The 20,529-nt window shown below is 38.3% G+C and overlaps 1 protein-coding gene and 1 non-coding gene across 5 annotated transcripts in view; one reads left to right on the top strand and one right to left on the bottom strand.

Annotated features, from left to right (window-relative positions):
• LOC123879253 (LIM and SH3 domain protein Lasp) overlaps nt 1–20,529 on the bottom strand; it is a 54,951-nt gene that overhangs the window by 23,008 nt on the left and 11,414 nt on the right. For all 4 annotated transcript variants that reach the window (XM_045926895.1, XM_045926896.1, XM_045926897.1 and 1 more), the window contains exons 2-3: nt 8,288–8,382; nt 420–552 (exon numbers count right to left, since the gene is read on the bottom strand). In XM_045926895.1, coding sequence (XP_045782851.1) covers nt 420–552; nt 8,288–8,382 — 228 coding nt within the window. The remainder of the gene's footprint in view (nt 1–419; nt 553–8,287; nt 8,383–20,529) is intronic.
• Nucleotides 19,471–19,543, top strand: Trnav-uac. Its single transcript has one exon. It is a non-coding gene; the product is annotated as a tRNA-Val (tRNA).

Here is a 20,529-nt window from a genome sequence, read left to right on the forward strand (position 1 = left end):
CACCACTTCAGCTCTGCAACCAGTGAGCTATGTCGGTTACTCTGGTTCTGAATACCTGTGTGAATTTCCCGTTGCTCTTTGATGTCGTTTGTCCACGTAGTGGGATGGGAGGTCATCATGCGAGCACCTTAGGAGTCCAACGTCGGAGGTTTTTCGAACTATGTGCCTTGCGCATTGCCACTTCAGCTTCGCAACCCGTTGAGATATGTCGGTTACTCTGTGTGCCTAGTGGGAGATTTTTAACCTATTCGATCGCGTAAAAGTTAACTGCGTTTTGTATGGAATTGAAACAGCGCCATCTTCTTGTCACTAGATGGCGCTGTTTCAATTCCATACAAAACGCAGTTAACTTTTACGCGATCGAATAGATTAAAAATCTCCCACTAGGCACACTGGTTCTAAAGGAACTAACTGTATACCTGTGTGAATTTCCCCTTGCTCTTCTCGAAGTCCGCGTGGTACTTGACATTGCTCTGCAGCTTTGTGTTCTCAGCTATCCGCTTCAGCTCGGGCGTTTCCGCCATCGTCGTGTGCTTGGCCTTTGGTACGTGTCTGAAAAATAAATAGATATACAGGATGTTAGGCTAGGCACTATACTAGGCACTATACCTTAAAGCGATTGAGACGGAATGATACGCAACAACAGTAAACCTTAGTGGTTTTTTTTTGTTGTGTTAAAAGCAATTTGTAAACATTTAATATTTGATCACACTAATATTATAAAGCCGAAAGTTTGTATGTGTGTATGTGTGTGTGTGTGTGTGTATGTTTGTTACTCCTTCACGCAAAAACTACCGGACGGATTTGGCTGAAATTTGGAATGGAGATAGATAATATCCTGGATTAGCACATAGGCTACTTTTTATCCCGGAAAATCAAAGAGTTTCCACGGGATTTCGAAAAACCTAAATCCACGCGGGCGAAGCTGCGGGCATCGGCTAGTAGTTAATAAAAAAAAAAAAGTTGGATACATATTCGACGACCTCCCTGACACAGTATGCGCTGTGGTCTTATTAGTGGGAGGTCCCGGGTTCGATTCCCGGCAGGGGCTTAGAATTTTATTATTACAAGACATTCCAAACCAGTAATACTAAAAATTTACAAGTAAATGACTGACAGCGCCGTCTTTATGTGATTTAGTAAACTAATTGCAACATTGCAAGTGCAACATCCATATAAACTCAAGAGAGTTTCAGGGTGTCAAGTGGAAACAATATGTAAAACTATACTTTGGTTTAAATAAAATAAAATAAAAAATTATTTGGTCGGAAACACAAATCTTTTATTTTTTGTGATGTAACCACAAATTTACGAGTTTAAGAATTTTTTCTTTACAAATTTCATAATCCTATAAGGGTTCCTCTTTTCCTTTTGAGGTACGGAACCCTCGAAAGTTATTAAACTAATGAAAACATCATAGAAATGAATACAAAAATGCAATAACAATGACCGTCAAGTAAGTCACTAGCGAAAAGTAAAAGTGTGAATAATTGTAACTTTCATCCACAATGTTCGGACTGCTGAACTGTTAAATATAAATAATACATATTGCGTGTGTGAATTTTTATATCCACCTGATTTATTGGACTACCCTCGTATTTACAGACACCTATAAGGGTTCCTTTTTCCCTTTTGAGGTTAATGATATAATCATAAAAATTAATAAAAATCCTATATAGGCCGTCCAAAATAAGAACTCACTTGCCATTGTGTGTTCTGTCATGTCAAAAGTACGGTTCACCTTTAAAAACCGGCCAAGTGCGAGTCAGACTCGAGCACCGAGGGTTCCGTACTCGGGTATTTCTCCGACATTTTGCACGATAAATCAAAAACTATTAAGCTTAAAAATACATAAAAATCTGTTAGTGTACAAGTAAAGCCCTTTCATATGATACCCTATTTGGTATAGTTATCTAACTTTGAAAATTAAAACACATTTTAATTTTTTTTTCTGTGATGTAACCATAAATTCACGGTTTTCAAATTTATTCCTTTACTTGTGCTATAAGACCTATCTACCAGCCAAATTTTATGATTCTAGGTCAACGGGAAGTACCCTATAGGTTTCACAGACAGACAGACAGACAACAAAGTGATCCTATAAGGGTTCCATTTTTCCTTTTGAGGTACGGAACCCTAATAAGGGCTAAAATCGTACTTTTGACTTAACAGTTGACACAAAAAGTTGAAATGGCGAGTGAGATCTTATTTTGTACGCATTATAACAATATGAATGTAAAGCGATACGCACATTAGCGAAAAGTAAAAGTGTGAATAATTGTAACTTTCATCTACAATGGGCGCTCTGTTGAACTGTTGAATATAATGGTGAGTATTGTGTGTGTGAGGATTTTGAAATCGACCCGATTTATTGGATACAAGCTGAAGCCCGCGACTTCGTACGGTTACACCCTGGATTTCAAAGCAGAAGTTTAAAAAAAAAATCAGATACAAGTTAGCTATGACTGCAATCTCACCTGGTGGTAAGTGATGATGCAGTCTTAGATGGAAGCGGGCTAACCTGGAAGGGGTACGACAGTTTTCATTAAACCTTCCTTTGGTTTCTACACGGCATCGTACCGGATCGCTAAATCGGTTTGCGGCACGGCTTTGTCGGTAGGGTGGTAACTAGCCACGGCGGAAGCCTTCCACTAGACCAGACCAGAAAACTTATAAAATTCCAAACCCCTGCCGGGAATCCAACCCGGGACCTCCCACTATTAAGACCACAGCACTTATCACTGCGCCCAAGTTACCAAAAGATGGTGGAGGAACTGCTCGCACTTGGCCCTTAGGAAACAAAACTTGCGAGTCAGTTGGGTCTGAACCCTTGAAGAAGTTAAACATTTCTCGTGGAATCCTAATTCAGTGTTTCCTATTTCTATTTCCATGTCATTATATACTATTTTCTGATTAAGTATTAAAATATTAAATTATTGTTGTTACAATTTTTTGGTACAAATAAAAAAATAAAAAAGCTTTGACGGGCGCCATTTTCTTGTTTTTAACCCCCGACCCAAAAAGAGGGGTGTTATAAGTTTGACGTGTGTATCTGTGTATCTGTCTGTGGCATCGTAGCGCCTAAACGAATGAACCGATTTTAATTTACTTTTTTTTGTTTGAAAGGTGGCTTGATCGAGAGTGTTCTTAGCTATAATCCAAAAAAATTGGTTCAGCCGTTTAAAAGTTATCAGCTATTTTCTAGTTTTCTTGTAGAAAAGAAGGTTAGATAACCCTTAGGTTCATAATATTCAAGTGTCAATTGACAAATGTCAAGCTGTCAAGATGGACGTTGCTTAGATATACATAATTATTTATTTGAAAATGATTTGTCGGGGGTGTTGAAAATTTTTAATTTACACTTGTTCTTCTTGGTATACTTCTAGACAAGGGTCTTGATAAACTGACAACGAAGTGATCCTATAAGGGTCCCCGTTTTTCCATTTGAGGAACGGAACCCTAAAAACTAGCCGTGGGTAGCTAATAAACGATTAGAGACAAAAATAAACTACGCACAGTTTCACTACCGGAACAAACATGACCCATTTAAATACAACAATGTCAAAATGACATAACACGTAATGACACTATGCGTAGCGCATTACGTACGCTGGTATGCGCTATGCATAACAATCAATTAGTTTAGTAATTCCAATCGAAATTGAACTTTGAGCTATATGGCATAGGGTTCGTTTTTAAACGGAATTGTTAAAAGATTACTATGGGTAAGGATTTTCAAGAATGAAAAGCCAACATAGAGAACAGAAAGATTTTGAATTGAATAATCTACTGGTCGGTCGACTCCAGAAAAGCTGCAAATTGGTTGGGTTTATAGATATGGCTTGTAAAAGGACGGATTTGCATGGAACCTTTCATCCAATTTTTCAAATTCAAAGAATTTTTGAAAAGAGTGTTAAAAAGGGTAACTCTCTTTCCAAAAATTCTTTCTCAGACTGTGATCTATAGTGTACTTTGAGTTTGAAACAGACGTAATATGTCAGCGATATACCTAACGTTTGACCAAGTTCGGTCTATAGATTTCAGCCTTAGGTTTAAAGAGTTTATTTCTCAGAAGAACAATGTTCACTTATATGAGAATAATTCTAAATATAAATATAGATAAAACATAATTTTTAAAGGTACGGTGACTTTATACAATAATAATATTTCAAAACATGCTATATCCTAAGTTAACAAACTAAAATATATATCTATCTATCTATCAATCTATTGTCTGACAGTACTTTTTTTAACTCGGTTTTAAATTTTGGAAAAGATTTTTCCTCCAATATATGTTTTGGCAAGTCATTATATAGTAGCGCTCCCTCAAACTGTATAGTTTTGGTACCATAATTAGTCCTAGCTTTAGTTAATTGTAGCTTGTGCTTGTTACGTGTACCATATTTATGAGATTTTGTTTTAAAAGTGATTTGTGTATGTACGGAGTCCAAAAGTATTTTTCTAACTAGTAAACATATTTTGTATTTGTATAATTGACTTATAGATAGTTCATCAGTTTTCTTATATAATTCTTTAGTCGGGAAGCGATAGTCTAGATGAAACAGAACTTTTAACAATTTGTTTTGAGATATTTGAAGAAGAGGATTTTGAGAAGCCTTCATCTTAAATAACCTATCATTTCTAGGCTTTTCATCTAGGCTATGCAGTATGCACTGATAGATCAGTCAGTCAGTCGTGGTCAGTCAGGATAAGTCTTTTTATATTTATAGACTAGATGATGCCCGCAGCTTCGCCCGCATGGATTAGTCAGACCCCCTGCAGCATCAGGATTGAGGAGTTGGGATCCAAATTCTTTATGGAACAATGTCGCAAAGTTCCATTAACGTTTAAAAAAAAATTACGCAAATCGGTTCAGAAATCTCAGAGAAATCAGTGTAGGTACAAAGGTAGAAAAACACAACTCCATTTTTCAAAGTCGGTTAAAAAAGTAGCCTGTGTTACTCCTTGGTTAATCCTCTACTCGTCTGTGAAAGTCCCGGCAAAATAGGTTTAGCCATTCCGAAGATTAGTCCATTCAAAAATGGTTCAAACAGACAGGACACTTGGAATTTATTTGTTAGCATAGAAGAAAGATAAAAGATAATAATAATTATTCGAATCACGTCCGCGAATTGTTGCAACGGGTAACATACTCGGCATTGTTGACAGCTGATTGCTGACTCATGTAATAAATTGCTGAGCGCACCTACCATTCATCCTTACGAAGTAGAGTCAGCAAAAAAGGTTAAGGCAATGAAATTACGTAAAATAGTGTATACCTATTTTACTAATATTATAAACTAGCCGATGCCCGCGATTTAGGTTTTAGAAACCCCGTGGGAACTCTTTGATTTTCCGGGATAAAAAGTAGCCTATGGATCCAGGATATTATCTATCTCCATTCTGAATTGCAGCCAAATCCGTCCAGTAGTTTTAGCGTGAAGGAGTAACAAACATACACACAAACTTTCGACTTTATAATATTAGTGTGAAGTGTGATGTGTGATGTGATGAGAAAGTGTGACTGTCTGCTAGCTTTTTCCGGGCAATCCGTTAAACGGATTTTAACGAAATTCGGTACAGAGATAGCTTGCATGACGGGGACGGACATGAGCTACTTGTCCCGGAAAATCAAAGAGTGCCCACGGGATTTAAAAAAAACATGCGAGTCAGACTCGCGCACCGAGGGTTCCGCACTCGGTTTTTTTTCATTTTGCACGATAAATCAAAAACTATTATGCATAAAAATATATAAAAATCTGTTTCAGAAGGTCCAGGTAAGGTTCTCTCATATGATACCTTACTTGGTATAGTTATTTTGCCTTGAAAATTGAAAATGCTAATTGTTATTTGTTCTTGAACACATTTTTTTTTGCGATGTAACTATAAATTCACGGGTTTTGGATTTTTTCCTTTACTTGTACTATACGACCTGCCTACCTGCCCAATTTCATGGATTCTAGGTCAATGGGAAGTACCCTATAGGTTTTCGTGACCGACACGACAGACGGACAGACAGACAGCAAAGTGATAAGGGTTCCGTTTTTCCTTTCGAGGTACGTAACCATAAAAATATCTAGTGGTTTCAAAAGTTGTCAAAATCCATACTTAATAATATTAAATTGTTACGGACTTACTGTGCCCTATTATTTATTGACACTACTTATTGACACCGGCCGATACCCGCGACTTCGCCCGCGTGGATTTAGGTTTTTCGAAACCCCGTGGGATCTCTTCGATTTTCCGGGATAAAAAGTAGCCTATGTGCTAATCCAGGATATTATCTATCTCCATTCCAAATTTCAGCCAAATCCGTCCAGTAGTTTTTGCGTGAAGGAGTAACAAACATACACACACACATACAAACTTATTAGTGCGACTTGTTGTGCACGCATTGTTGCCATTTTTGCTGTCTGTACAAGCAATAATTATAGTGATCTCTGATTGTGACGAAGCTAACTTCAGTATGACGTGAATTAAAATAACATGATGTTAATTATTTGTGAACAAATCATTGCACACGACTTTGCCTACTTGATGAGCGATTAGTTGATGACACCTCTTGACTAGTTTGCAACATCATTTTGTTTCTTTGTTTTTTTTTTAGAAAGAATATTAGCCATTTTTTTTACTAACATTCCCCTTTCCCCTCCAACTAAGCATTAAGCTTGTGCTAGGAGTGGGTACGACAATAGTGCAACGGGTGGGGTTTGAACCGGCGACCTTTCGGATTTCAGTCCGCTCCTATAACCGTTGAGCTATTGAGGCTTGAATTACTCTTAAAAATAACATACATCACCTCGTATGTCCATACAACTTACACCTAATCAAAGTTAACAGAACTTATACGCGAAAACCTATACTTATCCATACTTTAATATTATAAATGCGAAAGTGTGTCTGTCTGTCTGTCTGTCTGCTACGCTTTCACGGCTCAACCGCTGAACTGATTTGAATGAAATTTGGTACCAACTTAGGTTTATTCTGGGGAAGGACATAGGCTACTTTTTATCCCGGAAAATCAAAGAGTTCCCGCGGGATTCCTAAAGACCCATCCACTTAACCAATTTGTATGAAAGGTACCGAAGTATTATAGCTTGCGTCCCTGTAATCGAAATAGGTAACTTTTTATCCCGGAAAATCAAACAGTTCCCACGGGATTTATAAAAATCTAAATCCACGCGGACGAAGTCACGGGCATCCTCTAGTACTCTATAAATCTTTGCCACTAGAAATGTGCCAACAAGGTGCCTCATTGGCACATATTTTCATCATCATTCATTCATTTTCGCGATATTTTGTAAAAGTTAGTCAACTGTATCAGTCTATTTAATCTGTGGTAATAGTACGCATAATTTTATGAACACGCAAACCTACCGGTACCTATTATAGCTCGTTCACACAGGCTGCGTAAGCGTAGACATAGCGCGTATCATTGCGTTGTAACTTGTAATGTATGGAACTGTATGAAACATGGCACACCGTTTGCGTAAAGCGTGAACGTGTACCCGGTGTGTTATGGGTTTACGTGCGACACTACGCACGTGTCACGTGTACGCAATTGGTGTGAATTAGCCTTTAACTGAACTGACGCGGCGTGACATATAAATTTCGTTCGAAGAACCGATAAACGCTTATCCCAAGGTGATAGAAGGGCGACCTCGCACCGGAGAATGCATCAGTTAGCAGACCTCCACTAGATGGACACAAACGGGTGGCAGGTAGGGCTTCAAAATCGGACTATTTTTCAGCTCCGGAGTCCGATTTTGATGCTGAGCGTTCCAAGTCCGGAGTTCCGGAGTTTCGAAGCTTCATTTAAAAATTGAATTTCATTAAATAATGTGTTCGATTTAAATATTTCTTGCTCTTAAATAAATGTTCAAGTATGTTAAGCTTGAAATAAAACAAATCAGTTAGAAAAAACCGGCCAAGTGTGAGTCAGACTCGCGCACTGAGGGTTCCGTACTCGGGTATTTTTCCAACATTTTGCACAATAAATCAAAAACTATTATACATAAAAATAAATAAATATCTGTTTTAACCGACTTCAAAAAAGGAGGAGGTTCTCAATTCGTCGGAATCTTTTTTTTTATGTATGTTCCCCGATCACTCAAACACCCCTGGACCGATTTGGATTTTTTTTTTGTTTGAAATCGGTATACCCTTTCAAACAAAAAAAAATCCAATGTATAGGTGGTCCCATATTTTGGTGAAGATCTGATGAATATCTTCGGAGATGGAGAACAGAACTCCTCAATGGATAAGAGCAAAATAATTGTATACTTACGCTTCGCAGTAAGGCAGTTTCCCGTAGCCCTTGTATGTCCGCATGTTGAGCGTCATCCCGCACTCCTGGCATTTGAAACAGCCTTTGTGCCATGTCTGCGGACAAACAACAACATTTAAATACAAGTGTAAATTAAAAATTTATAACACCTCCGACAAGTGAAGGTTACAGTAACTAGAAAAGAGCTGATAACTTTCAAACGGCTGAACCGATTTTCTTGGATTACAGCTAAGAACACTCTCGATCAAGCCACCTTTCAAACAAAAAAAACTAAATTAAAATCGGTTCATTAGTTTAGGCGCTACGGTGCCACAGACAGATACACAGACACACAGATACACAGATACACACGTCAAACTTATAACACCCCTCTTTTTGGTTCGGGGGTTAAAAATATACCTAAAATAACCGGCCAAGTGCGAGTCAGACTCGCGCACTGAGAGTTCCGTACTCGGGTATTCTATTCAACATTTTGAACGATAAATCAAAAAGTATTTATATTTTATACATAAAAAAATTTATTAAAAATCTGTTTTAGAATGCACGGGTAAAGCCCTTTCATATTATGAAACCCCACTGGTATAGTTATCTTACTTTGAAAATTGAAACACGTTTTAATTATTTTTAATGTGACCACAAATTCGCGGTTTTCAGATTTATTCCTGTACTTGTGCTATAAGAACTACCTACCTGCCAGAATTCATGATTCTAGGTCAACGGGAAGTACCCTATAGGCTTCTTGACAGACACGACGGACGTACAGACGGACAGACAGACAGACAACAAAGTAATCCGTTAAGGGTTCCGTTTTTCCTTTTGAGGTACGGAGCCCTAGAAAAAAGTAGATAGTCTCTAATAATACGGTTAGCACAGCATTTTGCTCGAGGACGCACTTTACTATAAGATTGATTAGTTTGCTAACTAATCAATCTATACTAATAAATAAAATTGGAGTGTCTGTCTGTAAATTCGAAATAACTACCGCATATTAAGGTCATATGGTTATTTGAACGATACTATAACTGAATCAAACGTTTTTAAAATTTTTGTCTGTCTGTCTGTCTGTTTGAAAAGGCTAATCTTGGGAACGGCTGAACCGATTTTGACGGGATTTTCACAGACAAGTAGAGAATTGACCAGGGAGTAACATAGGCTACTTTTTTAACCGACTTTCAAAAAGGGAGTTGTGTTTTTCTACCAATGTACACCGAAATCTCCGAGATTTCTGAATCGATTTGCGTCATTTCTTTTTTAATCGATAGAGGAACTTTGCGACATTGTTTCATAAAAAATTTGGAGTCCAACTCCTCAATCCTGATGCTGCAGAGGATCTGACCAATCCACGCGGGCGAAGCTGCGGGCATCAGCTAGTCTTATAGTAAAGTGCTATGGATTAAGTCCCTATTACATGCAAGTATCGATATCATTTTCATGGTTGAACCCATCTCATGTAGGTTGCCCCGTCTTGATTGTGTATTGTTAGCGCTTGCGAACTAGATCACTGGGCTATTTACCCAAACACTTTATCTGCCGAGCGATCTGTGCTGCTATTGTTACATTTAGGCTCGGCGCAAACGAGCCACAGACCATAACCGCTGGTGGACAGCGCCAAACAGTCCACACACCTTTTCATATATTTTATACTAGAGGATGCCCGCGACTTCTTCTTCCGCATGGATTTAGGTTTTTAAAGATCCCGTGGATCCCGCATTCATAAATCTATCTCGTTTTAACTGAAACTTAGTTTAAGCAAAGTCAAAGTGCACTCTATAGATTTCGACATAGGAGTTTATTGTGAGACTGCACAGCAGATAGCACGCAGCAAAGGAGGCATTTACAACCTGTGGCAAATAAACTTCCGGACACCGCGCGCTATCGTCTCTGCTGCAAAAGTGGCCGCGGTGGTGTGCGATGTGCGATAGTCACCGATGGTTGCGTTCGGGGGCTCGTTTGCGCCCATCCTTAGTAAAGTGTTAGCTTTCACACGAAATTTTTTTTCTCACAGATTGGCTTGGTCACTCGAATGTCATGAGATTTTGTTTTAATAAATAAGAGGTGATACTGTAATTTAATTTAATTAATTGATATAATATATACTAATATTGTATATAATATATACTAAGTACGTTAAAATCAAAACACCTGTTCTAATTTAGAGATTGGTAGTATTTTTGCTTTTATTTTTAAGGTTCTTTACCACCAAAAGGAAACAAAAGGAACTCTTATAGAATCACTGTCAATTCCAGGGGAATAAAAACCTATATGGTAGGTACGTACCGTTGACCTAGAATCACGTTTGGCAGGTAGCAGTGTCTTATAGCACAAGTAAAGAAAAAACCAAAAAAACCCTGAATTTGTGGTTACATACACAATAAAAATTAAAATGTGTTCATGAACAAATAATAATAATTAGAATTTTCAATTTTCAAAGTAAGATACCAAGCGGGCTATCATATGAAAGGGCTTTATCGGTATATTCTAAAACAGGTTTTGGTATGCATAATAGTTTTTGATTTAACTTGCGAAATGGTATAAATATAAAGTACACGGAGCGACAGAAAAACAATTTTATGTATATCTCACTATATCGCTATCTATCGGCAGTTCGCGGGTAGTAGTCAGGTTGAATGCTGTTTAACTTTATCTTGTTGTCTCTAAGTATTAAATACTAGAGGATGCCCGCGATCTTTAAAAACCTAAATCCACGCGGACCAGGATTTAGGTTTTTAAAGATTCCGTGGGAACGCTTTGATTTTCCGGGATGAAACCCGTCTACGTCCCGCCTACGTCCGTCCCCGGAATATAAGCTAACTCTGTACCTACCTACCTGTAAATTCTGTCAGAATCGGTTTAACTGTTGGGCCGTGAAAAGGTAGCAGACAGACAGACAGACACACTTCGCATTTTTATAATATTAGTATGTAAGTAAGCATTAAAGTAGACCGTACCTACTAAATGTAGAGTGTTGGTACTATTTTCCCTATGCGAGGCGGTAAACACCCAAATGAGTCAGTGGTCACAAATAGATCGGAACGTGCCGGTTTCCTTCAGTTCACGATCGCTTTACGCAATACCGCGCCTCAAGTCATAAGCGATAGCGTGAACCAGTGAGGACGAAATCGTCTAGCATTCTACCGTAATTATTATAAGTAACTAGCTGTACCCGGCATGCGTTGCAATGCCGTAAACAAACTTTTTTTTTTAATTCATAGATATATAGTTTTTTTTTGATGCAGGAACCATCTCAGACGCCCTCAGAACACCCTACCAAAGTTTCATGACAATCTGATCAGCGGTTTAGCCGCCTATAGAACACAAACATTGATTTTTAACCCCCGACCCAAAAAGAGGGGTGTTATAAGTTTGACGTGTGTATCTGTGTATCTGTCTGTGGCATCGTAGCGCCTAAACGAATGAACCGATTTTAATTTAGTTTTTTTTGTTTGAAAGGTGGCTTGATCGAGAGTGTTCTTAGCTATAATCTAAAAAAATTGGTTCAGCCGTTTAAGAGTTATGAGCTCTTTTCTAGTTTTCTTGTAGAAAAGAAGGTTAGATAACCGTTAGGTTCTTAATATTATGTCAATAGACAAATGTCAAGCTGTCAAGATGGACGTTGCCTAAATACATAATTATTTATTTGAAAATGATGTTTTGGAAAACTCAAATACTTTGGATCGTCGGGGGTGTTATAAATTTTTAATTTACACTTGTTATATATAAGATTACAAAAAGCTAGGCAAGCATATCATCCTTCAACGCGCTCCATACTTTTCGTCTGGACACCTAGGATCCCCACCTGATCCTAAGTGTCCAGACAAAGAAAACTACCCGCTACAGCTTATGACTTGTTGGCGAGTTTAAACAGAGTCTGAAATTACAACTGTGAACTGTAATGAGTGCTGTTAATTCAAGTGATCATTTAGATACTTACTGGTAGCCATGCGGTTTAGCAATTTAGGCATGTTTAGGGTTCCGTACCCGAAAGGTGCAACGGACCCTATTACTAGGCCACCGCTGTCCGTCCGTCTGTCTGTCTGTCAGCAGGCTGTATCTCGTTAACCGTAATAGGTAGAGAGAGTAAATTTTCACACAATGTGTATTTCTTTTCCGCTATAACAACGAATAACATATATGTATTAACGAGGTCAATTTATTTAGGTCATCTAAACATAAATAATTCTTAACGAGATGATTTATAAGTTTATTTGTACGTTAATAAGTAAGTAATATAAAGTCAACAAAACACTTAAAATATAATTGACATAAATGCCAAACGATTAAATTACCTATTAATTAAGTTATTCGTTTGGACTAAATGATTTATATACCAAGAGCGATTACGCACTCATTCGATCTGATTCGTGAAAATACGGATATAAACAAGATAAAGTTGAAAATTAAAACCCAACTGCGATCGTCTTAATAAACGCTGAAATATTACTACCAATAGACCCCCACTTTTTTTCATGTAACATCCGTTAGGTCCATTTTTTTCGTATAAAGTGTAGCCTATGTCACCCGGACCTTTACGACGAATCGATTGACACCTCATTCATCAAGATCGGCCTAGTAGTTTAGGCGCTACGGTGGAACACACAGAATCTGGATACAAACATACATACCCATATACATACATACATACATAGACTGCTAAAATCATAACCCTTCCTTTTGGCTTTGCCGCAGTCGGGTAAAAAACTCGGACATTGCTTACCTATGCACTAATTCGATCTCTGATCCAAATCCAAGCTATTCAGTGGACTTCTTTGACAATTATCTACGTCGTACGTCCGATTTAAATCCGAGGCACATCCGAGATATTGTCACGGATGACGGATTCGGATCGGATGAGTGCGTAATCGCTCTAATGCGGTGTAAATAATTTCTAACAAACGGTAGGTATAGGAAAAAATTCATAACAAAAATAACTTTGTTTCTGATTGTTCTTCTTTTTAGGGTTCCGTAACTCAAAAGGAAAAACTGAACCCTTATAGGATCACTATGTTGTCTGTCTGTGCGTCGCAAGGAGACGCTAGATTCAGGCGGCGCAAGACTGTGGCGTGTGGAAGTCCCCACAAGAGGCCTATGTCCAGCAGTGGACTATCAGTTTATGATGATGAGACTCTATGACCTAAAATCTAGATATTACCGTCCGGACGTAGGTCCAGTGGCCTGCCTAATTGAATTATCAATCAACAGTGACAACGCGATTTGCGCGTCCGTTCGTATCTAGGTCTCAAATATTAGATTTAGGAGACGTAGAGAGAGACCTCTTTCCTAATTCGAACCGCTAGGATATGGAACGCCCTTCCGGCGTCAGTTTTCCCTTCCACCTATAATATGGGTACCTTCAAGTCAAGAGTGAATAGGCAACTTCTAGGCAAGCGCGCTCCATCTTAGGCTGCATCATTACTTGCTAGCAGGTCTGATTGCAGCCAAACGCTAGTCTATATAATTTAAAAAAAAAAAAAAAACGTATTTGGTATCTAGGTCTCAAATATTACATTTAGGAGACGAAATTGGTATCTACGTCTCTACGCGGTCCTAATTCTGTTTAGCTGCTAAGGCCTAATTATTTTAAAGACTAGCTGACGCCCGCGACTTCGTCCGCGGGCCGGGACTTCTCCGGGGTGAAAAGTAGCCTATGCGCTAATCCAGGATATTATCTATCTCCATTCCGAATTTCAGCCAAATCCGTCCAGTGGTTTTTGCATGAAGGAGTAACAAACATACAAACTTTCGCCTTTATAATATTAGTGTGAAGTGTGATATAATATAATCTAGATTAAAGGAAGTGTAGCCTTTGTGACAGTGCGTATTTTTTTTTAAATAAAAATAGCGAGCAAACGAGCAGGCGGGTCACATGAACATTTGCAGTACCAGAGGAACCGCCAATGCGTTGCCGGCCTTTCAGGAATTTGTTGGTCCGCCCCTTGAATAACCCCATGTTTAGGTTAACACTCGACTCGTGGGAAATCTTTGATTTTCTGAGATAAAAATTAGTTTATCCCGGTCTCCATGTAAACTATCTTCGTACCAAACGTCAAAATCGGTTCAACGGATGGCCCTTTAAAAAGGAAACAGTCAGTAGGTCACAGATTTAGGAAGACTACACTTTCGCATGAATTATAATTAGGTACTTAGTATGGCTTATTAACAGTCACTCGATAGCAGGTAGGTACTTAGTACACAATAAATCTATGCTCGATAGTTAATGACGCGTTTAACAGGCCATCAAGTGAGGAAATCAATTGAACGCCGCCAATTAGAACCGCTTTCACACCTAATTAGCAGGACGCGTTAACGCTGGCGAGTGACATGTTACACAATGCATACGTAACTGGTAGCTAGTCTTTTAGCACAGACAGTTAAATTCCTACGCTATTGGATTCTTATAAGGTTTCCCAAAATTTGAATTGCAATTCCCAAAATTTTGAACTGTTATAATGTTAAATTTGCAAAATTTTGAGTCCCAAAATGTTGAATTCCAATTTACACAAGTGTTAATTAAAAAATTTTACACAAGTGTTAATTAAAAAATTTTACACAAGTGTTAATTAAAAAAATTTACACAAGTGTTAATTAAAAAATTTTACACAAGTGTTAATTAAAAAATTTTACACAAGTGTTAATTAAAAATTTTTACACAAGTGTTAATTAAAAAATTTTACACAAGTGTTAATTAAAAAATTTTACACAAGTGTTAATTAAAAAATTTTACACAAGTGTTAATTAAAAAATTTTACACAAGTGTTAATTAAAAAATTTTAACACCCCCGACAAGTGAAGGTTACAGTAACTAGAAAAGAGCTGATAACTTTCAAACGGCTGAACCGATTTTCTTGGATTATAGCTAAGAACACTCTCAATCAAGCCACCTTTCAAACAAAAAAAAAAACTAAATTAAAATCGGTTCATTAGTTTCGGAGCTACGATGCCCCAGACAGATACACACGTCAAACTTAAAACACCCCTCTTTTTGGATCGGGGGTTAAAAATAGGTAAATTAAATTAAATCTAAAACCTCATCGAAAGAAAGAAAGAAAGAAAGAAAATGTATTTATTTGTTTATTATTTAATTGTAATTGTAAAATGTATTAATGTATTTATTTCATCGCGACCACCGCAGCGAGGCATTGTACCCAAGAAGCTGGCAGCATTACCCCTTTGGATGGCCAAACTAATTCTTTGCCCAAGGTAGCTGCATTTTACACTTTTTATGCACTTATACCTAAACTTATACCTAACTAGCTGATACCCGTGACTTCGTTCGCCTGGATGTAGGTTTTTAAAATTCCCGTGGGAACTCTTTATTTTCCGGGATAAAAAGTAGCCTATGTGCTAATCCAGGGTATAATCTATCTCCATTCTCAGCCCAATCCGTCCAGTAGTTTTTGCGTGAAGGAGTAACAAACATACACACACACACACACACACACACATACAAACTTTCTCCTTTATAATATTAGTGTGATGCAGATACCTTCTACCCTTATAAACATGTTCAAACGTAGGTAAGTATTTTCATCGCAAGTCGTAACCCCAACCTACATTACCGACGCGGCAACTACAATGGTAATCACCACTATTGTTTCCCCACAAGGTTAAGCGTGAGCCGTTTTAATTAAGTGCAATGATCAGTCCATCAATGATTTGTTAGATAGCTGTTTAAAGAATAAACTATGCAGATTGTATGGTTAACAATATTTTAACTGGCTTATACCTGCGACTTTGCCCGCGTGGACTAAACAAATTTAAAACCCCTATTTTAACCCTTTAGGGGTTGAATTTTCAAAAATCCTTTCATAGCGGATGTCTACGTCATAATAGCAACAGTAAATTTCAGCACGATGGATTCAGTGGTTTCAGTCAGTTAGTCAGTCCGGTTTTCCTTTTATACATACATTTCGTGTGCAAACATTTCGCCTGATAAATAGTTGTTACTGAGGAGAAACAAACAAAAAATTCCACAGATCTATTTTTAAGCAACTGCCCGAAAAAACAGTTTAATGGTTTCAGGGTTCGTGCATAGTAAGAAATATTATAAAGCCGAAAGTTTGTGTGTATGTGTGTGTGTGTGTATATGTATGTTTGTTACTCCTTCACGCAAAAACCACTGGATGGATTTGGCTGAAATTCAGAATGGAGATAGATAATATCTTGGATTAGCACATAGGCTACTTTTTATCCCGGATAATCAAAGAGTTCCCACGGGATTTCGAAAAACCTAAATCCCCGCGGGTGAAGTCGCGGGCGTCAGCTAGTAGTAAGATATTTTCACCTCACTACGATTGTACGTGAGGAATGACGTCATCCATCGCGACTTCAAGATGCCCACCGTGGAGGAGTACGCTACACTCGCGCGACGCATGTTAGCACGCGCGGCCAACGGACCGTACGAACTCCTCCACAGCACCGCTCCACTCATCCCTCGACCGCCGACCAGGCGTCAACTACCTCGTGAGCTCCTGCGATCGCCATCACCGACATGCAGGCGACCAAAGCGACGACGCGAGAGCTCCGAAGGTGACTTCGTCTCCGCGCTCGACGGCGGACCCAATACCGTCGCGAGCAGACCAACCCCGCCGGGCGATTCAGAACACTCGATTCGATAAGGTATCGTACGATACGATGTATTTTTATTCGAAAGTACATCTTATCGTACGATAACTTACCGATTCTAGTGTTCTGAATCGCCCGGCCGGACTGAAAACACCGCACGCGGAGGCGCAATTGCCGCCCACAGCACGGATAACAAATGGATATACAATAAGCCCACTAGGGCCATAAGCCAAGATGGCGGGCTCTAGCCAGTGAAATCCCGGCTAAGATATCTCCACCAGAGTACAAAGTTGCCCTGCGCCTCACCCGGGTAAGGAGGCCATGCCTTGAAAAGAGAGATCCGGAGAAGGCCCTGTCGTCGTCAATTTATAACTTCTAGAGCCTGCAACTTCTCAGGCGAATCTGCTAGTTTGGGAGCTATAGCCTACAAGCATTCAGTTAAAGTTACGGGTCACGAAACTATCAGCTTTGCGTCGGTGTCGCGTGGCCGGCGAGGCGGAAAGACGATAGATATTGGACGTTTCCCGTTATCTAACGTTTTGTTTACGATTACCGAGTCAGTTCGTTTTACTGCACTAACTATGTACTATCTACTATCTGGTTTGATGGGAAGCTTCGGCCGTGGCTAGATGCCACCCTACTGGCAAAGCCATGGCCCCATTGCCAAGCGATTTAGCGTTCCGGTACGATGCCGTGTAGAAATCAAAGGGATATGGGTAAAAAAATCTGCCACACCCCTTCCATGTTAGCCCGCTTCCATCTGAAGTCAAGGGCTAACTTGTGCCTGGATAAAAAACCGGCCAAGTGCGAGTCAGAAATGCGCACTGAGGGTTCCGCACTCGGGTATTTTTCCAACATTTTTCACGATAAATCAAAATCTGTTTTAGAATGTACAGGTAAAGTCCTTTCATATGATACCCCACTTGGTATAGTTATTTTACTTTGAAAATTTAAACACATTTTAAATAATTTTTAATGATGTAACCACAAATTCGCGGTTTTTTAGATTTATTCCTGTATTTGTGCTATAAGACCACCCTACCTGCCAAATTTCATGATTCTAGGTCAACGGGAAGTACCTTATAGGTTTTCTTGACAGACACGACAGACGGACAGACAGACAGACAACAAAGTGATCCTATAAGGGTTCCGTTTTTCCTTTTGAGGTACGGAATCCTAAAAAGGATTACAGATAGATTGATAGGACCCCGACGTTAAAGAAAGTAATTTATCAGACAATTAGATGAGACATTCCTTCATCGTGGCATCATCAATTCATCATTCCCTCGCACGTACGTCGTCGGAGCAACCTTGCGTGACAGAGCGTCGTGAGTAAATACCTAACTTGGTAATTGCATTTCTTGCTTTTGTCTACCTAGTCTCCAGGAAAAAGTTATTTTATTGTCTTACAAGCTTACATTTAGTTAACTATCTTATGAAATTCTGTTAACTTCAATCATGCCGCAACGGATCCATGTTGTTTTTTAGGGTTCTGTACTTCAAAAGGAACCCTTATAGGATCACCTTGTTGTCTGTCTGTTTGCCGTCTCTGTCAAGGAAACCTTTAGGGTACTTCCCGTTGACCTAGATTCATTTTTGGCAAGTAAGTCTTCTAGCACAAGTTAAAGAAGAAATCCGAAAACTGTGAATTTGTGGTTACATTACAAAAAAAAAAATTAAAATGTGGTTATAAACAAATAATTAGTATTTTCAACATTCCAAGTGTACCAAGTGGGGTATCATATGAAAGGGCCTTTACCTGTACATTCTAAAACAGATTTTTATTTATTTTTATGTATAACTAGATGATGCCCGCAGCTTCGCCTGCGTGGATTGGTCAGATCCCTGCAGCATCAATATAGAGGAGTTGGAATCCAAATTTTTTATGGAACAATGTCGCAAAGCTCCTCTATTGATTAAAAACAAAATTACGCAAATCGGTTCAGAAAACACGGAGATATCAGTGCATAGGTAGAAAATCACAACTCTTCGATTTTTAAAGTTGTTTAAAAAAGTAGCCTATGTTACTCCTTGGTTAATCCTCTACTTGTCTGTGAAAGTCCCGTCAAAATAGGTTCAGCCAGTTCCGAAGATTAGCCCGTTCAAACAGTTACTTCAATTTTATTTATTAGTATATAGATTAGTTCATGATTTATCGTGAAAAATGACGGAAAAAATGCCAAAGTACGGAACCCCTCGGTCTGCGAGTCTGACTCACACTTGGCCAGTTTTTAACCCCCGACCAAAAAAGAGGGGTGTTATAAGTTTGATTTGACGTGTGTATCTGTGTATCTGTCTGTAGCATCGTAGCTCCTAAACTAATGAACTGATTTTAGTTTAGTTTTTTTTTTGTTTGAAAGGTGGCTTGATCGAGAGTGTTCTTAGCTATAATTCAAGAAAATCGGTTCAGCCGTTTGAAAGTTACCAGCTCTTTTCTAGTTATTATTGTAACCTTCACTTGTCGGGGGTTTTATAAATTTTTAATTTACACTTGTTATAAAAAAGTCATACATTTCGGAAAAATACAAGCGCTTTGGATTGAGTTGATTCGCTTGCTGGCGAGTCTTATGAGAATTTTAATATTAAGAAGTCGATACGCATTTTTGCGATCCCACTCACCTGGTTCCGTGGTGTAGTGGTTATCACATCTGCTTTACACGCAGAAGGCCGCCAGTTCGATCCTGGCCGGAATCATATCTTTTTATTTTTCTTTTTTTTACTATTTCTAATTTTAATTTAATTTTTTTAACGTATTTTAATTAACTTAACTTAGGTACTGAACACAATTTATTTTTTAATTGAAAAAATATCTTTAGAAATCGGATTAAATTTTTTCAGTTACGAGTGGAAGTGAAAGTACTTTTAACGTTTTTCTATTATTAAAATATTATTTATTTCCCCGCTTCAAAAGGTTTCTGATTTTAAATATATTAAAAAAAACTAATATTAAAAGAAACCGGCCAAGTGCAAGTCAGATTCGCGCACCGAAGGTGTCGTATTATTTCGGCATTTTGCACGATAAATCAAAAACTATTATGCATAAAAATAATTAAAAATCTGTTTTAGAATTTACAGGTAGACCCTTTCATATGATATCCAAATTGATAGATATGATCTCTTATTTTGAAAATACTATTTTATTATTTGTTCATGAACACATTTTAACATTTTTTTGTGATGTAACCACAAAATCTACCAAAGACCTACCTTGCCAAATATGATTCTAGGTCAACGGGAAGTACTGTCGTATCTAAGAAACCTCGTATAGGTTTCTTGACAGATACGACAGACAGACAGACAACGAAATGATTCTATAGATTCTATTCTTTCCTTTTGTAGTACGGAACCTTAAAAATCATCAAAATCGGAGCTATTTCTGAGGACTTCCGACGGTAAAACTTCATTGACTCCACTATAACATTCTTTGTGTATATCACACATGTGTGTATGTGTGTTTGTTGTTTGTGTATCAGTATCGATTACTGGATATCACGGAACTATAATCGTATTATTTTAACGCATGATTAGACGTGTATCAATCAACCATTGAATAATCTATATTTAAGTCAAGTCCCATTACGCACGGTCGACTAGTCGCCCTGCGACTTAGTCGACGGCGACCGTTAGGAGCCGTCATAATACAACGCTATTATCGCGATTATCGCGCGAATGCCAATCTA

This window comes from Maniola jurtina, chromosome 27 (genome assembly GCF_905333055.1).
Source record: "Maniola jurtina chromosome 27, ilManJurt1.1, whole genome shotgun sequence".
Lineage (NCBI taxonomy): Eukaryota > Metazoa > Arthropoda > Insecta > Lepidoptera > Nymphalidae > Maniola > Maniola jurtina.